The 16,750-nt window shown below is 46.0% G+C and overlaps 2 protein-coding genes across 2 annotated transcripts; both read right to left on the bottom strand.

The window, feature by feature from the left end:
- Positions 1-6,476: 6,476 nt before the first annotated feature.
- On the bottom strand, positions 6,477-7,855 carry LOC310807486 (transmembrane protein 17A; the record flags this gene model as incomplete). Its single annotated transcript, XM_083673982.1, has 4 exons — positions 6,477-6,800; positions 7,243-7,356; positions 7,476-7,579; positions 7,732-7,855. The coding sequence occupies 4 exons, from the start codon at positions 7,853-7,855 to the stop codon at positions 6,477-6,479; spliced, it is 666 nt and encodes a 221-aa protein (XP_083530108.1).
- Positions 7,856-8,574: 719 nt separating this feature from the next.
- Positions 8,575-10,016, bottom strand: selenoe (selenoprotein e). Its single transcript, XM_083672718.1, has 4 exons — positions 9,897-10,016; positions 9,463-9,539; positions 9,068-9,146; positions 8,575-8,744 (listed from the first exon to the last, which is right to left on the bottom strand). Exons 1-4 carry the CDS (start codon positions 10,008-10,010, stop codon positions 8,601-8,603), a joined length of 414 nt encoding a protein of 137 aa, XP_083528844.1. The 5' UTR covers positions 10,011-10,016; the 3' UTR covers positions 8,575-8,600.
- Between the last annotated feature and the right edge of the window lie 6,734 nt (positions 10,017-16,750).

Genomic DNA, 16,750 nt, shown 5'->3' with positions numbered 1-16,750 from the left:
TATTGTAGTATTGTAGACTTTGACTTAAATTTGATATTCACCCCCAAGTGACCCAGAAGACTTTCTGCCAGCTCCTGCAACAGACGGATGATTGTTTTCTATCTCATTTGTTGGAGGGCTGGCAGTGCTGGAATTCATAGATATTCCCTAATTTACTCAAAGGATGGCAGAGACTTTTCATATACAGAACAGTACATAAACAAGCACTCACATGCACGGATGCATGGACACACTCACATGCATGGACGCACGGACGCACGGATGCACAGACGCACAGACGCACGCACAACCACACACACACACACACACACACACACACACACACACACACACACACACACACACACACACACACACACACACACACACACACACACACACACAACACACACACACACACACACACACACACACCACTCACTCATTGACACTCACAATATGACAAGGCCCTTCCAGCCAAGCCCTTGGAGTCTGGCTAGATGAGTCACTGGCAAAGCCAATCAAAGTCAACTCCACCTGCATGCTAATGGACACACAGCCAGTCTCAATGCAACTAGACAGAAAAACATTTTCCTTTCACCCAGTTCCCAGTTCCATCCAGATACCACCAATCTGGAGCTGGAAAACTCATCCTGCTGCTCTCCCCAGCCCCCCATTTCACAGCTCAGTGAATGTGGAGTAATCAACAGACTGCAAAGGGAACCAAACAACGTCATATTTCCAGCCCGGGGGAAATGTCACCGCATTTGACCGAAGGGTTATGGTTGGATTGCTTGTGTTGGGGATTGTATTTGATTTCATCAGTGCAGAAAAAGGTGTTCGGAGGAAGCTCATCAATATCAATGTCAGTGTTCTTCAGCAGCTGTGGGCTGTGAGTTGATTTTCAACAGGCTCGGAAGAGGTGTGGCCAGTGGCTAGTGAGGTGATAAATATTAGGTTGGGGCTTAGAACTGATATCGCAACAAAAATTAAAAAAAAAACATTTGCATGGAGATGTTGTGCTGTGACAGCTGGCCAAAAGCTGTATGAATTATTGACATATGTTTTGTCTCATCGTTCTTAAATTATTTGCGGTGCTATGAATTTTCATGAAGGCTGCCAGACTTACTGTGTTATATTTCCCATGTCTGCCTGTCGTTGGTGAAAACTTCAATTCTCATTCAGGGCACAGTCGTGGGACCAAAGCCAAGGACAGGGATTGAATCAGGACTCACCTAACTTCTAGTTTTAATTTAATAGAAGCAGCTCCGTCTCCCCTGAAGGCTGTGGCTTCTGGGTCGGAAATACTAATTGGAAAATTAGAGATATTTATGAGATTATAATGAATCATTACCAGAGTGTTTTGAAGATGTCAACAAATGAATTAATACCTTTATAGACTTGTAACTCTAGATGGCTAGCCCACTACATGTATTCGGGCCTATCAGTAACAGCTAATGACAGCATAACTTTAAAAAACAAACATGATTTAAATCAACACACATAAACCAGGCATTACTAAGAAGCAAAGCTTCAATAGAAATCCTCAAATCATGTCAAAACATTCAAACCCAAATGTACCAAATCTCATGGGCAAGTCTCTTCATGCAAAAGTTCACGTGTGTAAAACAGTTTGTTTTTATCTTTGAAGCCTTGGGCACTGCGCACAGAAGTGACAGACTGGGGATTTTCAGAAGACATCACATTTTGGCATGTTTTCCCAATACGACATGTCAAGCTGGAGATGGATCATCTGGATGACTATCCCCTCAGTGTGTCAGTGGATAATTCTGTCATGCTTTCATTCTCTACCATGTACCTGCCAAATCTCGCTACTCCTTCGTCGTTTAAAAACAATAACAACTTAACGCTCCAAACTTAAAGTCATCAAAGTCTTAAAGTCAAAAATAAAGGCATCTGTTTTTATTAATTGCAGGGAGTGATTTACACGCAAAAACTCCATCCAGGCGAATCTTTTATTTTCAAATGAATTGTTTTGTGTGTGTGTGTGTGTGTGTGTGTGTGTGTGTGTGTGTGTGTGTGTATGTGTGTGCGCGTGCATCCTTCCAAACACACATGGCAGGCATCTCACACGTCATAGTCTTCACAACTTTGATATCTTCAGAATCAAGTAGACACATTTGAAAAGAACCACACCAGCAGAACCCCCATATGAGAAGCATTTGGGCTCTTCAACACAGTATGGATATTGGAACACGGCCCGGTGCCCTGTGCTGTACGGTCAATTGCAGTTGGCTGCTGTTCATTGCACACGTATTCTACATCTGAGTGGGCACATACTTGTGTATAATACAGAAGCAATACAGCAACAGGGGGCTTAAGTCTGGTCCTGGAGACTTCATCCACTGGATTATAGGCCTCCTAATGTCATAGAGAGAAAAGTGAAACAAATGAGCAATGATTTCAGAGCAAGGTTTCAGATTTGTTGTCCTTGGAGAGGACATTTTCTCCACAGCTCAGAGTGCCACCTCCCCCTCGCCACACCTACACACAATACACACAGACGTGTAACAATGGGCTCCAGGTACAGAATGGAAAGACTCACGATAGGGCAAAACTGAATTAAAATAACTGACTCAAATCATGAATCAAATTATATTTCAAAATAAGAACCCCGTAAGAAAAAAAAAAAAAACATGTCTGGTACAAGATTGGCTGATGGCAACACATCCACCTGGGACACAGAGCCCAGAGATTGAATAGCCTACAGCCGCTCTTTTTGCTGTAATATTCATCAGCTCGGCGAGTGGCCATTTGAACCACTGGGGGAAGTGAATTGCCCTGCCATTCCCTTAACACAGTCAATCAGATACCAATTGGAAATGTTCCCGTTGACGATTTTCACCCGGATATCAATATGAGACGCTTTAGTGGTGTGCTGTCAAATGCTCTCTGGGGCTCCGTGGCCGGGCAAGAAACAAGGCTACCGACACGGCTGAGGATGGTGGCTGTGCTGGTCAAAAGCCCCAAACAGAGCCTTACTGACAGAGCCTCACTGACAATGTGTTCATACATGTATACCAGGGGAGCCTGGTGGAGGTAGACATCGGCATACATGCTCATTGTTATGCATGGAATGGAATAAGGAATGGTATCAAACATGTGCGCCTGATACCGTTCCTTATTCCATTCCATGAATTACAATAAGTCCATCCTCTGATTTCTACCACCACCAGCCTCCACTGATGTATACTAATATAATATATATGCCATTTAGCTGACGCTTTTATCCAAAGCGACTTACATTGCAGTGAGTGCACACATTTCAGTATATATGGTCTCAGCGGGAAACTGTATGTTCTTACTGTAACAATTGGGATTCGACATGGAGTAACATGTATTATGTTTGTCAAGATTATTGTATGGGGGGCGCTTAGTGGCGTAGCACACTAATGCGCTGACTACGTAATCGCAAGGTTCCTGGTTCGATTCCGACCCTCGACCTATCTTGCATGCTTAAAACAAGGTGGGCAGTCAAGGTCATACCTACCGGAAACTACAGCCAGTGGGAAACCATAGTGAGTACCGGTAGGTAGAAGATTACAGATGAATTCATGTCACAGGTGGGGCCCAATAATGAAGCCATCCATCCATCCAGTGTGTGTGTATGGCCATCCACTACAGCACCTGACTACAATACTCCATAACTCCTCGGCACGCCGTATGGTCCACGTCATGTCTGAGGAAATGAGAATGAGAGATTGTAGTGTGTCTCAACAGACCAGAAAAATACCCTGGCTAAAATTCCCCACAGACCCACCTATGATGCCTTCCTGAGAGTCCCATTTTCACTCTCCCTTTGTTGCTAATAGATGGAGAGAGAGAGAGAGAGAGAGAGAGAGAGAGAGAGAGAGAGAGAGAGAGAGAGAGACGGAGAGAGAGAGTAAGAAGAGAGAATAGATGGAGAGATGGAGAGAGAGAGAGAGAGAGAGAGAGAGAATAGATGGAGAGAGAATGGGAAACTCATAGAGATAGTACAGTAGGTAGCTACGGTCTGTTTGTTAGTCATGGGTGTGAAGAGGGATGAGAAAGTTTCGGTCAGTGGTCATATTCTCTGTTATTTAATCTATACAAGAGGGCATCATTTCATTCCACGCCAGTTCACCAACACATACATCTTTATGACGCCTGAACATTGGGTTGTTAGCGTGATCATTGATGGAATAGAAGACAAAAAAAAAAGCTTGAAGCACACACACACACACACACACACACACACACACACAATTTAGGCATCGCAGCATACACCGCGAGTCCTTCCACTCCATCGGGGATTACGGAGGTAGGAAATGAGGATGTCACAGCGTTCGATAGGCAGATCTGGATGGTGTTTCTCATCACAGCTCACACAGCAGAGTTAGTCCCGGGGATCACATTTGTGATTACCTCCAAGCTGCACCCAATTATAATTAAGGAGAAGATGGGGCCCGCCACAGCAGAGCTGACAGTGTGCTGCTGCATGGGGAGGAGAGAGAAGGAAAAAAAACAGAAAAAAAAGAAAAGAAAAGAAAAGCATGGGTACAGACTCGAGACACTCGGAACCATTTTCAAAGGAAGCCAAAAGCACAAGGGAAACAATATGCTAGGCGAGATAGGAAGCATTGTGTCCCCTGCCTCTCCAAGTCTATTATTCATCACACTTACAGGCAAACCATGAGGAGCCCTCCTCCGATGGGCCTGAATCTCCAGAGGGAACATCTTTCCTTTCCTGTTCCTTCCTTCCTTCCGCCCCACCCCCCCCCCGACCCCCCCATCAAGCTTATAGTCCTCCCACACTGCAATAGAGTTCATACTTATTAAAATTAAATTCAGGAGGCCAGAGAGGGCAGGGTCGGCTGGTGAACGCTTTCTCAAAAAAAACCCAGAGAGGGAGACCAGAAGGGGTATGTTATTACACGGGGCTATATTTCATATACCAATTGTACACAGTGTGTATCAGTTTGAAAGAGATAAGCTTGGCTCAAAAAGCACGAGAGCTGTTGCTCCTATTTAGTGATATAATCACTGTATTTCTTAGATAGCCTCTAAGGTTGTTGCTTGAGGAGGCTACGTTGTGTCCTGTGGGCTTGGTTTGAACGTTTTTAGTTGTACTTGGGGATAAGTTTGGAGTAAAGAAAACAACTTTTTTATAGACTGCAACCACTTCTTTTTCCTTTTTCCATCCACATCTCTTGTTGTTGACAATTAACCCACTTTTCGGTGGAGGGCTAGACACTCAACAACAATTTTGAGGCAGAAAGGTATTTTTAATCAACTCAGTTTTTTTTCTCTCTCATGTGCGCTATTGCACTTTTGGTTCAAATCATTTCTTCCAAATCTGAAATGCTTGTAAAGAACTCTGACAAGCTACAATTATCTAATGGCTAGGACTGCTTGGAGGTGACAGGGTGTCCATTGGGCTGGCTCGTTGGACGGCTACTTCAAATAAATCAAATAAACACTATGTTCCTGTATTGTAGCTTGTGGAAAGTGCTAATGGCTCTGTCAATCTGGCACCTGCAGAACAGGATGGGGTTTAATACAAGTGGTACAACACACTTTCATGCTTCAGCTTGGAGCCTTGATGAGAATGTTGAGGGGTGCTGATACTGAACAATTGTGTTGGATGTGTCTGTAAAGGGTTACCTCCCCTTCTGTGACCAGCAAGACTCTCTCAAGATTCACATTTACATTTACATTTATGGCATTTAGCAGACGCCTTTATCCAAAGTGACTTCATCATAAGACAAAGTAATCAGTGCTCACACTAGGGGCCATAGGCAGTCGTAATGCCAGTAGGCTATTTTTATTTGTATTTTATTAGCAGGAGAGAACTTGTACAGAAGGGTAGCGGGGTGAAGAGGTCTCTGGGGTTGGGGTTAGGGTTAGTATAGGGGGGAGTAGTGAGGGTGAAGCGGTCTTTAGGAGGGACTGTTAAGAAGAAGACATGATATGTGCTGCATGATAACCTGTGACTCAGGGGAGACTAGTTGAGGTAGACATCAGAGGAAGGGCTCATTGTAATGCTGATGGAGTGAAGAATGGTATCAATATGGATGTTGGATACCATTCCTCATCCATTCCATGCATTACAATGAGCCCGTCCTCTGATTTCTTCCTCCACCTGCCTCCACTGGTGTGACTCTTCTACAAATTGGGCTTTGTTGCACTCCCCTATGCTCAGTAACCTCTCTATTGGTCATTTAGTGCCTCCATGTGGTCATAAATGTCATCACAGTTCCTTCATTATCCATATTCAAGTAAGAGAAACATTTGGAATGATACTGTAGTTTGTTGTTTAAACATGTATTCTATTGATAAAAAAAATTACATGTTGATAACAATGCAATCTAATTATTTCTGCATGATATTTTAGATATGGAACATTTTACAAAGTACCAAAAAAACGGCTTAAATCTGAACTTGGTGTCCATAATCATATCACAACATTGTGCACAAGTCCACGTCACACCACACTGCTACAGTAGTGTCATGTATCAGTGGTGATGAGCATTGTTATTGGCTGGCATGGGAAGCACACTCCTCCCGTACGACAAGCCATAGACTGGGCTCAAGCCTGCGAGGGGAAAGCTCTCGACCTCGCCAAACTGGCGAAGGTGGAACAGCAGGGTTAGCTTCCGGGTCATGTCCCTGAGGGCGAGGAAGGCAGCCAGGACCTCAGAGATGATGAAGAGGAGATAGACGGAGTGGACGGCCCTCTCCATGGGCAGGATGATGATGCCCTCATCCGTCAGGAAGAACAGTAGGATGGGCAGCTGGAACAGGAAGGACAGGAGCCAGAAGCCTGCCAGCTCTGGCACCTGATGAGACGGACAGATTGGAACAGAGATATATAGTATACAAAGTACACACACACACACACACACACACACACACACACAGATACACACGCACACACACACACACACACGCGCACACACACACACGCACACACACACACACACACGCACACACACACACACACACACACACACACACACACACACACACACACACACACACACACACACACAGACGCACACACACACACACACACACACGCACACACACACGCACACACACACACACACACACACACACACACACACACACACAGTATGTGTGGCATAGTAGCCGGCATGCGTACACTAGGAATGTTTATCCTACTGCAAACAAACAGGCACTGTATCAGACGTCCATGGGTGGGAGGGGACATGAAAGGGGAGTTTATTTCAGAGAGGAAGTTGGCTTCAGTTTCCGCACCTTCTCTTTGAGGTTTCCGATATAGCCCAGATACAGCCTCACCACTTCAAAGATAGTGAGCAGAATCATCCCAGTGACAAGAAGAGCCTGGTAGTACCCAGGAAGGTGATAGAACTGTAACACAAAGTAGATTCATGTTTCAAGTTCAACACAAGTGTTCTGGGTATGTTTTAACTTATGATATAGTATGATATGTTCAACCTGAGGGATGGTAACAGTACAGTACAACCAACCTTTAAATCCAACATAACAACAGCAGAGATCCACCAGAAGGGGAAATAAAACATGTTGAAGTACAGGAGCATCTGGAGGGGCAGGTGGGACACCAACTCATTGACTGGAAGGTAGAAAAAGATTACAAAGAGATTTGTATTTGACAAGTCCTCGAAGTTACAGCGAAGTTACAGTATGTAATATGTAGGGTTAGACACATTGCCTGTATATTACAGTATAATATACAGTATCAAACAGGAAAAACTGTAGGCCCACCTGTTTGGTCATCATTATCCCTGCTGAAGTCGCTGCTGTCCCTTGTCCTGTTGTTGGCAAACACAGAGCTACCGGCATAGGCCAGACGCAGGTTCTGAGGGATGGGGGAGTAGAACACAGGCATGGCGGCTCTGTACAACCATGCTCTGGTGCCTTCCGCGTGTGTGACAACAAAGACTGTGAGGGTATTTGTCTGTGTGTGTGTGTGTGTGTGTGTGTGTGTGTGTGTGTGTGTGTGTGTGTGTGTGTGTGTGTGTGTGTGTGTGTAACAGATTAGCAGAATTGACAGCAGCGATAATCAGATTATAGCTGAGGAGGCGGGCTGACAGGGGATTAAACAGACGTGGTCACGTAGCGGCTGCTGTCTCACAGCACTCAGCACCTTATTAGGGTTCTAATTAGTGGCAGTTGAAGGTAGAATGACAATGATAAACAGTCCTCAAAGACATCAAATTAAATATGGAGTCTGAGAAAATGGACAAAGGTCGCTGACTCGTCCTTGGAAATAAACATCCCCTCAGTCAACATTAATCAATTGGAAAGCTACATTCCATCATTAACTCTAGGACTCATAATGCTGTTTAAATGTAGGCCGAAGGACTTATAGACATCATGCCACGTCCTTGGCAGACTTGGCTGTAAGAATAAAGGCAATACACACATTTTCCCCAACTCATTCATACTTTTATTGGGAAATGTGTAATTTTCTTCAAGTTTACATTACAGTAAATGAGACACTGCGGTAAGCTCTGCACAACTGCACTGAGTCGGGAGTCCTCAGACTGGGGCCTGGCTCATTGTTGTGGCCTTGCGGCCCCACTCGTCATGTGTGACTGGGTGCAGTGGCAGAGTCTGGCCACAAGAGGTCCTCATAGTTCGTCCCGCGGAGCACGGAGGGGAAAGTGCTGGAACTCCTCCGGCACCTCCTCTCCTTTCTCAGACCTCTTGTAGAAGCCCAGAGAGTCCAACAGGCTACTGATCTCATCCGCTTTCATCTTCTTCACGGGGATCGTCTGATAAACCCACCCACACACACACAGATCAAGACATTCACACATATCAGGCATGGAGAACATCTCACCCACACCTCTTTTCATGTCACAGTGTCTCAGTATCTCTCATCCAATCATATTACCCCTTCCTCTTTACTCTTTCATAATGTCTTTCATGCTTCTTGCAAAAGTTCTCTATTTCTCTATATCTCTGTATCTCTATTTAATCAGGTCATAGTCAAGCGCTAAACAAAATCAGTTAGCAGTTCTAGCAATTATTATTATCTTTAACATGTTGGCCAGACTCCTGGGTGATATGACAGTCTATGGAATGTTAATCTTACCTGAACAACCTCATCCTTATCATTGAAAAGAATCAGACGGGGGTTCTTATCTTGCGATGAATCATATTCCAGGTTGTGACTTTAATGGAAAGGAGGATCAAGGAAAAAAGCAAACAAGTAGGATCGACCTCGTTCAAGACTGCTGTTGTCTTCACCTTTCAAGTTCTCGTACTGAAAACAAATATCATTGACACATACTTGTCGAGAAGTGTTTCCAAATCCTAGTTCAAGACCCACTTGTGGGTCGAGGCCAATTGCTGTTGGCATAAGACTGGTCTGTAACTAGGGACATGTTTTGTTTATCTGCAAGGTCATGAGAAACATGAAAAGGCTCTGGAGGGGTCACAGGCTAGCTTTATACGTCTGGGAGCCGTGAGATAACCATGGAAGGATACTACAATGCCCAACGCTCCATCAGGAAGTGATAGAGCTGTGGCAACTTCTTTATGGCTCATCCAACCACACTGGGGGCCTGTGGGAGGACAGACAGACAGGCAGGCAGGCAGGCAGACAGGCAGGCGGGCAGACAGGCAGGCAGACAGACAGGCAGGCAGGCAGGCAGGCAGACAGACAGGCAGGCAGGCAGGCAGACAGGCAGGCGGGCAGACAGGCAGGCGGGCAGGCGGGCAGGCAGGCAGGCAGGCAGGCAGGCAGGCAGGCAGACAGGCAGGCAGGCAGGCATGCAGGCAGGCAGACAAGAGTACAACATTGATTATATTAGTATGAAGCATACATCAATTCAAGATCCACATACCATATATCTACCAACATGGTACAGAAGGCCTCTATATTCAACCCATTGAACAGTCACATCAGTTGTTGTACTCACCATTAGGACGCCCCTGGCTATTTCAGGTTTCTCTACGACGGCTGTGTCTGTGACATTGTCTTCTCCCCTTCCAGTAGCAGAGAGGGCCAGAGTGAGAACCAAGATGGCCCACATGTTACACCTCTCAGTGTGTGGCTTTCTGTCTTCAATGGAGCGCAGCAACAGGTGACCACCACCTTCACAGAGCACATGGACACCTGCTCAGGGTGGACTGAACCAGGTGGCACTGCTGCGGGGGGAGAGTGTCCACTAGCAATATGACTCCTCTTTTTTCTTTGGGTTTTTTAGTTCAAATTCTGCTCATTGGTCAAAGTTAAAGGATTAGGATCACCAGGTGAGATTAGTGCTAGTTCAAATGACAAATGACTTAGAAGTTACTATTTGGGGTTATCAAACTTTGCAGAAATTGACCCCCTTGACTAACTTTGTTAGTTTCTCCTAGTTCATCTGTCTCTTTATAGGTCCACGCAACCCTTGAGAGCACCTGTGTCATCATCACTTTTTCCCACAGTATGGTGATGGTCATTGGCCAGAGATGGGCGGGATGGGGGGGTGCTTCTGATAAAAGGAAAATGGGGTTTAGATTCAAGTGGATTAAATCTTAGGAGAACTGGATAACAAGCAGATCAATTCCATTACGCTAGTTTAGAGCTGAACCTCAGATTTGACTCTGTTTAGGGAAACTGTGCATGTATGCACACTAGGTCACCCCCAGATGGCGATGATATCTGCGTCTATATTTCCTGGCAGATTGGCGGGTAAAATGTACTTCCAAATCCTAGCCACAGACAATTATGTTTCCAACAAAAATAAACCATTCCGGATCGGAATGCTCAAGCAAAACCATCTCCCTCTCTATCTTTTCCAGGCAGAGGCCTGAAGCTCAGCCCTCGAACTCAACGTGTGCAAGCGATGATGTGTCAAATGGCAGAGCAGTCCCATTTTAACAGAGTTTCCTCCCCTTGGCAGTCGTCGTAAATCTGCGGCCCAAACAGAACAGGCCCCACAACTTCCATTTGGAAAACAGTTTTACTTTTTCCATCTTTATTTGTGTTATAAACTCAGCCATGTTTCTCACAATGTAAGTTTGCCTGCCAAGGCTCAGAGAAGAACAATCAATCTCAGATTCATTTCAAAACAGAGGGAAAGGGAGAAAGAAAGGGAGAGATATTATGAGAGAGAGAGAGAGAGAGAGAGCGAGAGAGAGAGGGTCTTGGCATGCCTCTGTGTGAGTACTGTATGTGTGGATGCATACCATATGTATTCTCACTGTGTGTGTGTGTGTGTGTGTGTGTGTGTGTGTGTGTGTGTGTGTGTGTGTGTGTGTGTGTGTGTGTGTGTGTGTGTGAGAGAGAGAAAAAGGTTACAATCATTCATCTGCTGACAATGGTGAAATAGGTTGTGCAGTGGTGGAGAGATGTAGGTCATCTGGTGGTTGATTTAGTGTCATTTCAAAAGACTCTAAGAGGACAGGAAAATAAATCCAGTAAAAAATAGTTCCGTCATACCCCAACACACACACACACACGCACACGCACACGTGCACGCACACACACACACACACACGCACACACACACGCGCACGCACACACACACACACACACACACATGCGAGCACACATATACATACAAGAGTGCACCTTGATTTTCCATATTTACATTAACATTGATGTGTTTCCTGCCAGCGTCAGACATATGCAAACTCCAACCTAATGTCATTCATTATACACAGCAAATCACCGCCAGTGTTGTAAACTCAACTGGAGTGCCAGACCAGGGACACTGTGTATCCAACCATCATGCACATCTAAATCAACAAGAATGTTACACACACACACACGCACACACACACACACACACACACAGACACACACACACACACACACACACACACACACAAACACACATAAACACACACAAACCTGGAGCAGGATCAAACATCCAGTCTACAGTACCTCTCTCACCTCGCCCTCCCTCCCTCCCTCCCTCCCTCCCTCCCAGGCTCACAGCATGCCCTCTGATCTGCATGCATAATGAGGAGAACGGAAGCCTCCCCAGCGGGGCCGGATCCTCCAGAACCGTCGTCCTGTCTCTTTCCTCACACTCAGCAGTCAGGGCTTGTTATTGAGACGCGCACTTCCTCCCTTGACTAAGGCAGTGGGTCGGCAGCCTGACAAACAGGGGGCCAGTGTGTTTGATCCTGGCTGTCTGGACCCTCAGGGCTGCAGGGGGAGGGAAGCCGCACACCTGGCCTGTCTCTGCTGTAAACCACTGCCTGTAAAACAGAGGTTAGGAAGGGTATACCATGAGACAGGGCTGTATACAGGAATGGGATATACTGTAGCTGACAAACACAAACAGACCTGTTGAATGTAATGACAGATTATGTTAGGGTTAGGGCTAGAGCTAGGGCTAGGGCTAGGGCTAGGGCTATGGTTAAGGCTAGGCTTGGGGTTAGGGTTAGGGTTAGGGTTAGGGTTTGGGCTAGGACTAGGGCTATGGTTAAGACTAGGGTTAGGGTTAGGGTTTGGGCTAGGGCTAGGGCTAGGGTTAGGGTTAGGGTTTGGGTTTGGGTTTGGGTTTGGGTTAGGGCTAGGGCTATGGTTAAGGTGGGGCTAGGGCTAGGGCTAGGGCTAGGGCTAGGGCTAGGGCTAGGGTGTGTGTGTGTGTGTGTGTGTGTGTGTGTGTGTGTGTGTGTGTGTGTGTCTTTGTGTGAGTTTGGGGGAGGTGAGGGGACCAATGTTTACATATCTGGATTCAAGGCGGACGGAGAGGAGGCGTCGGCAGTGACATCATGCCGGATGTGGCAGATTTGCAGTGATGGATGTCCAGCCGCTGACCGCATCAGAGGGGCTACGGGGCAAACAGACTACCACCGCTCCCCTCTCTAATCTGAGGCTGCCTAATCACAAACACATGGCTCTCGTAATGGCTTCAGTGTGGGCCTCGGCCCGGGCCACGGTGGGCAATACAGGCATACACACACACACACACACACACGCACGCACGCATGCAGGCACGCACACACACACACACGCACACATACACACACACACACACACACACACACACACACACACACACACACGCGCGGTGACTCGCTAGGTTTCAGAGTCAGGCGGCCATTATCAAACCCTGGAGTCTCAGGCGCTCTGAGGTAAAGCGCAGCGCCGTATCGTCTCAGCGAATTAGGACTGGATAAAGAGGGTGTGAATAATCAGGATCTGGCTCCACGGTGACAGAGCGATAAGACAAGCTGCCCCGGGTGAAGAAAGGGGAAGGTTAGAGAGCACAGTCTACATCAACAGACGTTTTAGTAGCAACACTTGGCACGAATCAGAGAGAACAGCGAATGGGATCGCAAACAACAAACTGCTCTGTCTGAGTAGGCTCAGATTACAGCGGCTGGAGACCGAATGTGGAACCAGTGTATGGGTTCAGTGCATACAAAGAATATGCTCTCTTCTCCTGAACCATTTCCCTCCCCAGTTTTTTGGACAGAAGAACAGAGTCTTGTGATCATTTTCCATCCCATTCTCTGGAGTAGGGAGGAGGTTCTCTCTTCCCCTCCCTGGCTCTGAGTGGATGTGAATGTGAATGTGAAAAAAAGCATTTGGGTCTGCCTCTGGAATATGTGGAACCTGAAACCTGGAGCCACACTACTTGAGCCCAGCCACCTCCGTGTGTGGAGATAGTGGATGGTGGGGCTGTGGGAAGGAGGGAGGAGGGGAGGAGGGGAGGAGGGGGGTGGATGAAGAATGAGAAAGAAACAGAGAGGGAGAGAGAATGAGAGAGAGAGAGAGAGACAGGGAGGGAGAAAGGGAGAGACAGGAGAGAGAGAGAGGGAGAGTAAAAGAGAGAGTCTGACTGACCTGTTTTCTATTAGACCCAGATCCTTCTTAATACACCCTCGACAGAATTACGCTGACAAAGGGGAAAAAAGCAGTGCAATTTAAAGTCCCAGACAACTGTTTGCACACCCCTCTGCAGTATTTCCACCAGGAACACAGACTGCATGGAGAGCGACTTCACATTCATTATCTCTCTCATTATTCACGTTAGTTCATTTGTAATGTCATGTTTACCACAGGCAGAGATGCTAACTAATTCATCTTTCATTCTTAATTACTAAGTCTGTGAAGCATAACAGAAGCAGCGTGTGGTCAAATGGCAACAGTCTTCCTGTGCAGCTTATATTTTATATGTCATGTTGTTGTTGTTCTCCCACAAGTTTAAAGTTTAAAGTTTAGTTTCGGTGGAGCAGCTCTTTTGACCTAGTTATTATTTAAAGGGCGAATGCACGTCGCTGACTTGTTTGAACGTCTGTTTTGGAGGTCGTCCTATGGAGTGGTTGTCCTCAAGCAGCATGGGAGGTTGTGAGCCTATTTCAGTTCGGTGCCATTGTGAGGGAGTTGGGCTGTTCTAATGACAGTCTTAAATCATAGAACGAGTGGATGTCACTGGGAATATATAAACACATATGTGATCCCAGCGCTATTTCCTTCTGGTTAAACACTGACCTCAGCATTTGGTGGTTAGGGAGAGGGAAAACGCCAGCTCCATTTCCAGTAAATGTCATTTCATAGTTACTGCATTTCCACAGCTTGAAAATCACATTCAGCGTGTTCAAAGCAGTTGCAATTAAACAATGTTTCTAGCTGACAATGTGTTGACGAGGACAAACAACAACAACAACAGAGAAAACCTTGTTCAAAAGCAGCTTTTTGTGAAAATAAATCATCGAGAAACAATGGCCGTGCTAAAGTTAATTCTACCAAAGGCTCAGCAGTTCTCTCAGGCAATAAAGCATCTGACCATTAAAGAACAAAACACACCACATGTTGAACACTAAATCTCCACTCATCCATGATAACTGATTTTTCAGACCTCCTTTTTTGTCCTCCTCCAAAAAAATCGATAGATATAGAGCTTTGTTGTGAATAAAATGGGACTCTTTCTAGAGCAAACTAGTTTATTCTTTCAAGTCATGGATGTAATTTACTGCGGAATGTCGTGGTGATATATGTGGAAGACGGGTGACCTTCTAGACTATCCCATAAGATTTGAGGCCTTATGTACTTGAACTTCACTTTCGATGTCGGACTACACTGGTTAGTGCAATCTGTCAGCTTACAAGTGTACACGTCAAACGGTAAGGCCTAATCTAATAGCTATAACTTATGGGGGGAATAAAAACGTTTTTCTCCATTCTGGCCGCAGAAATTAATATTTTCACCTCCTTTCAAGTGTAACCTTACCCCAGTTTCTTTCTGCTTTGCATTGCAGAAAATATTTGTCTTTTTTCCCTCACTCATAAATTTCTTTCTTCCTCTTTTTTCGCTGGACTGAAATGGTTACCAGATGTGGCAGCAGTCTGTTCCCATCGCCATAGCAACCGAGGGATCTGAATAGGTTTCTGGGTCTCTGGCTGCTGGCTGACTCACGGGGTTGCAGTCTTAAGGCCTAGCTGCTGCTATAGACCTGGCACATCGTCGTGGGCCAAGATCCACGTTATGTTTAGACTGGCAGTCAACTTGTCATTGAAACCCCCTTCCCACACTCCTCCACTGCCCTAACATTTGACTGCCATAGTAACCTCACAGGGAAGCTATCATGTATGGTCTCCTTTGTTTATCTTCATAGTTTATAATTCACCTGGATCTTCGATCACCTCAGCAAGAACAAACATTGCTCAAGCTAGGAAAGGGAAAACCAAAAAAAGAAGTCAAAACCGCGACTCTCTGAGAAAGCAGACTTACTGCATGTACACCATTCTAACCAAATCTAACTCGCTTATGTATTCAAATTAGCAAAGTCACAAGAGAGAGGGACACTCAACTGAAAAACCTCTGAAAATATTTGTGCAAATACACCCTCTAAGGTACTGACATTCCTTGCTGTCTCAGCCACACAGCATGTTGAGGGACAGCAACTGCACGACACGTGTGAGCTGTGTTGAGAACCTCCATCGCAGGCGAGTATCGAAGACAGGCAGTCTGGTGGAGCATTGGCTAAAACATTCTACTCTGTCAGTCAGTCAGTCAGTCAGTCAGTCAGTCAGTCAGACAGTCAGTCAGACAGTCAGTCAGTCAGTCAGTCAGTCAGTCAGTCAGTCAGTCAGTCCTATGACTACAGTAGTGGAGGGGCACTGATAGTGAACTTGGTGAGATGCGGTGGGTGGGTTAGATTGCAGTTAGAGGAGGGAGTGTCTATTCTAGAAACGCCTTCACATTCAAAATACAGTGTGGAAATGTCATCTGCCACTCAACTCAAACTCCTTTTCTGGGGCTGTCTGGGAGGAGGGTTGGCTCAGACCGTCTCTTTGTGGTCACAGTGAGGTCTAGGCTGCGGTCAACCCTGGTGTCACATCTTGACCGTGTCTCGGATCGCAGAGTCGCGCTGAGCATTGTGCAGTTTGTTTAGTCTATGCACACACTCTATGCACACTTACACACATGCACACACACTTACACACAGAGACACACAGAGACACACACACACACACACACACACACACACACACACACACACACGTGCGCACACACACACACACACACACACACACACACACACACACACACGCACACACGCACGCACACACACACACACGCACACACACACACACACACACACACAAAAGCAAAAGCAACATGTAAGTGGAGCACCATGTCAGCAGAGCTGGCTCACGCCAAAGCCCCAGTCTTCTGGATCCAATTAGAGACCACATGATCCATCCATACTCCTCCATAGCCTCCTGCTCTGCTCCTGGCTATACCCCCTTTTCTCCCCCAAAAGTACAAATATGCAGCGCGTGATGCATTAACTCCGGGGTCCTAAGCACAGAGTTCCCACTG

Source organism: Argentina silus (genome assembly GCF_951799395.1).
Source record: "Argentina silus genome assembly, chromosome: 7".
Lineage (NCBI taxonomy): Eukaryota > Metazoa > Chordata > Actinopteri > Argentiniformes > Argentinidae > Argentina > Argentina silus.
This window is presented reverse-complemented; position numbering and strand designations above follow the sequence as displayed.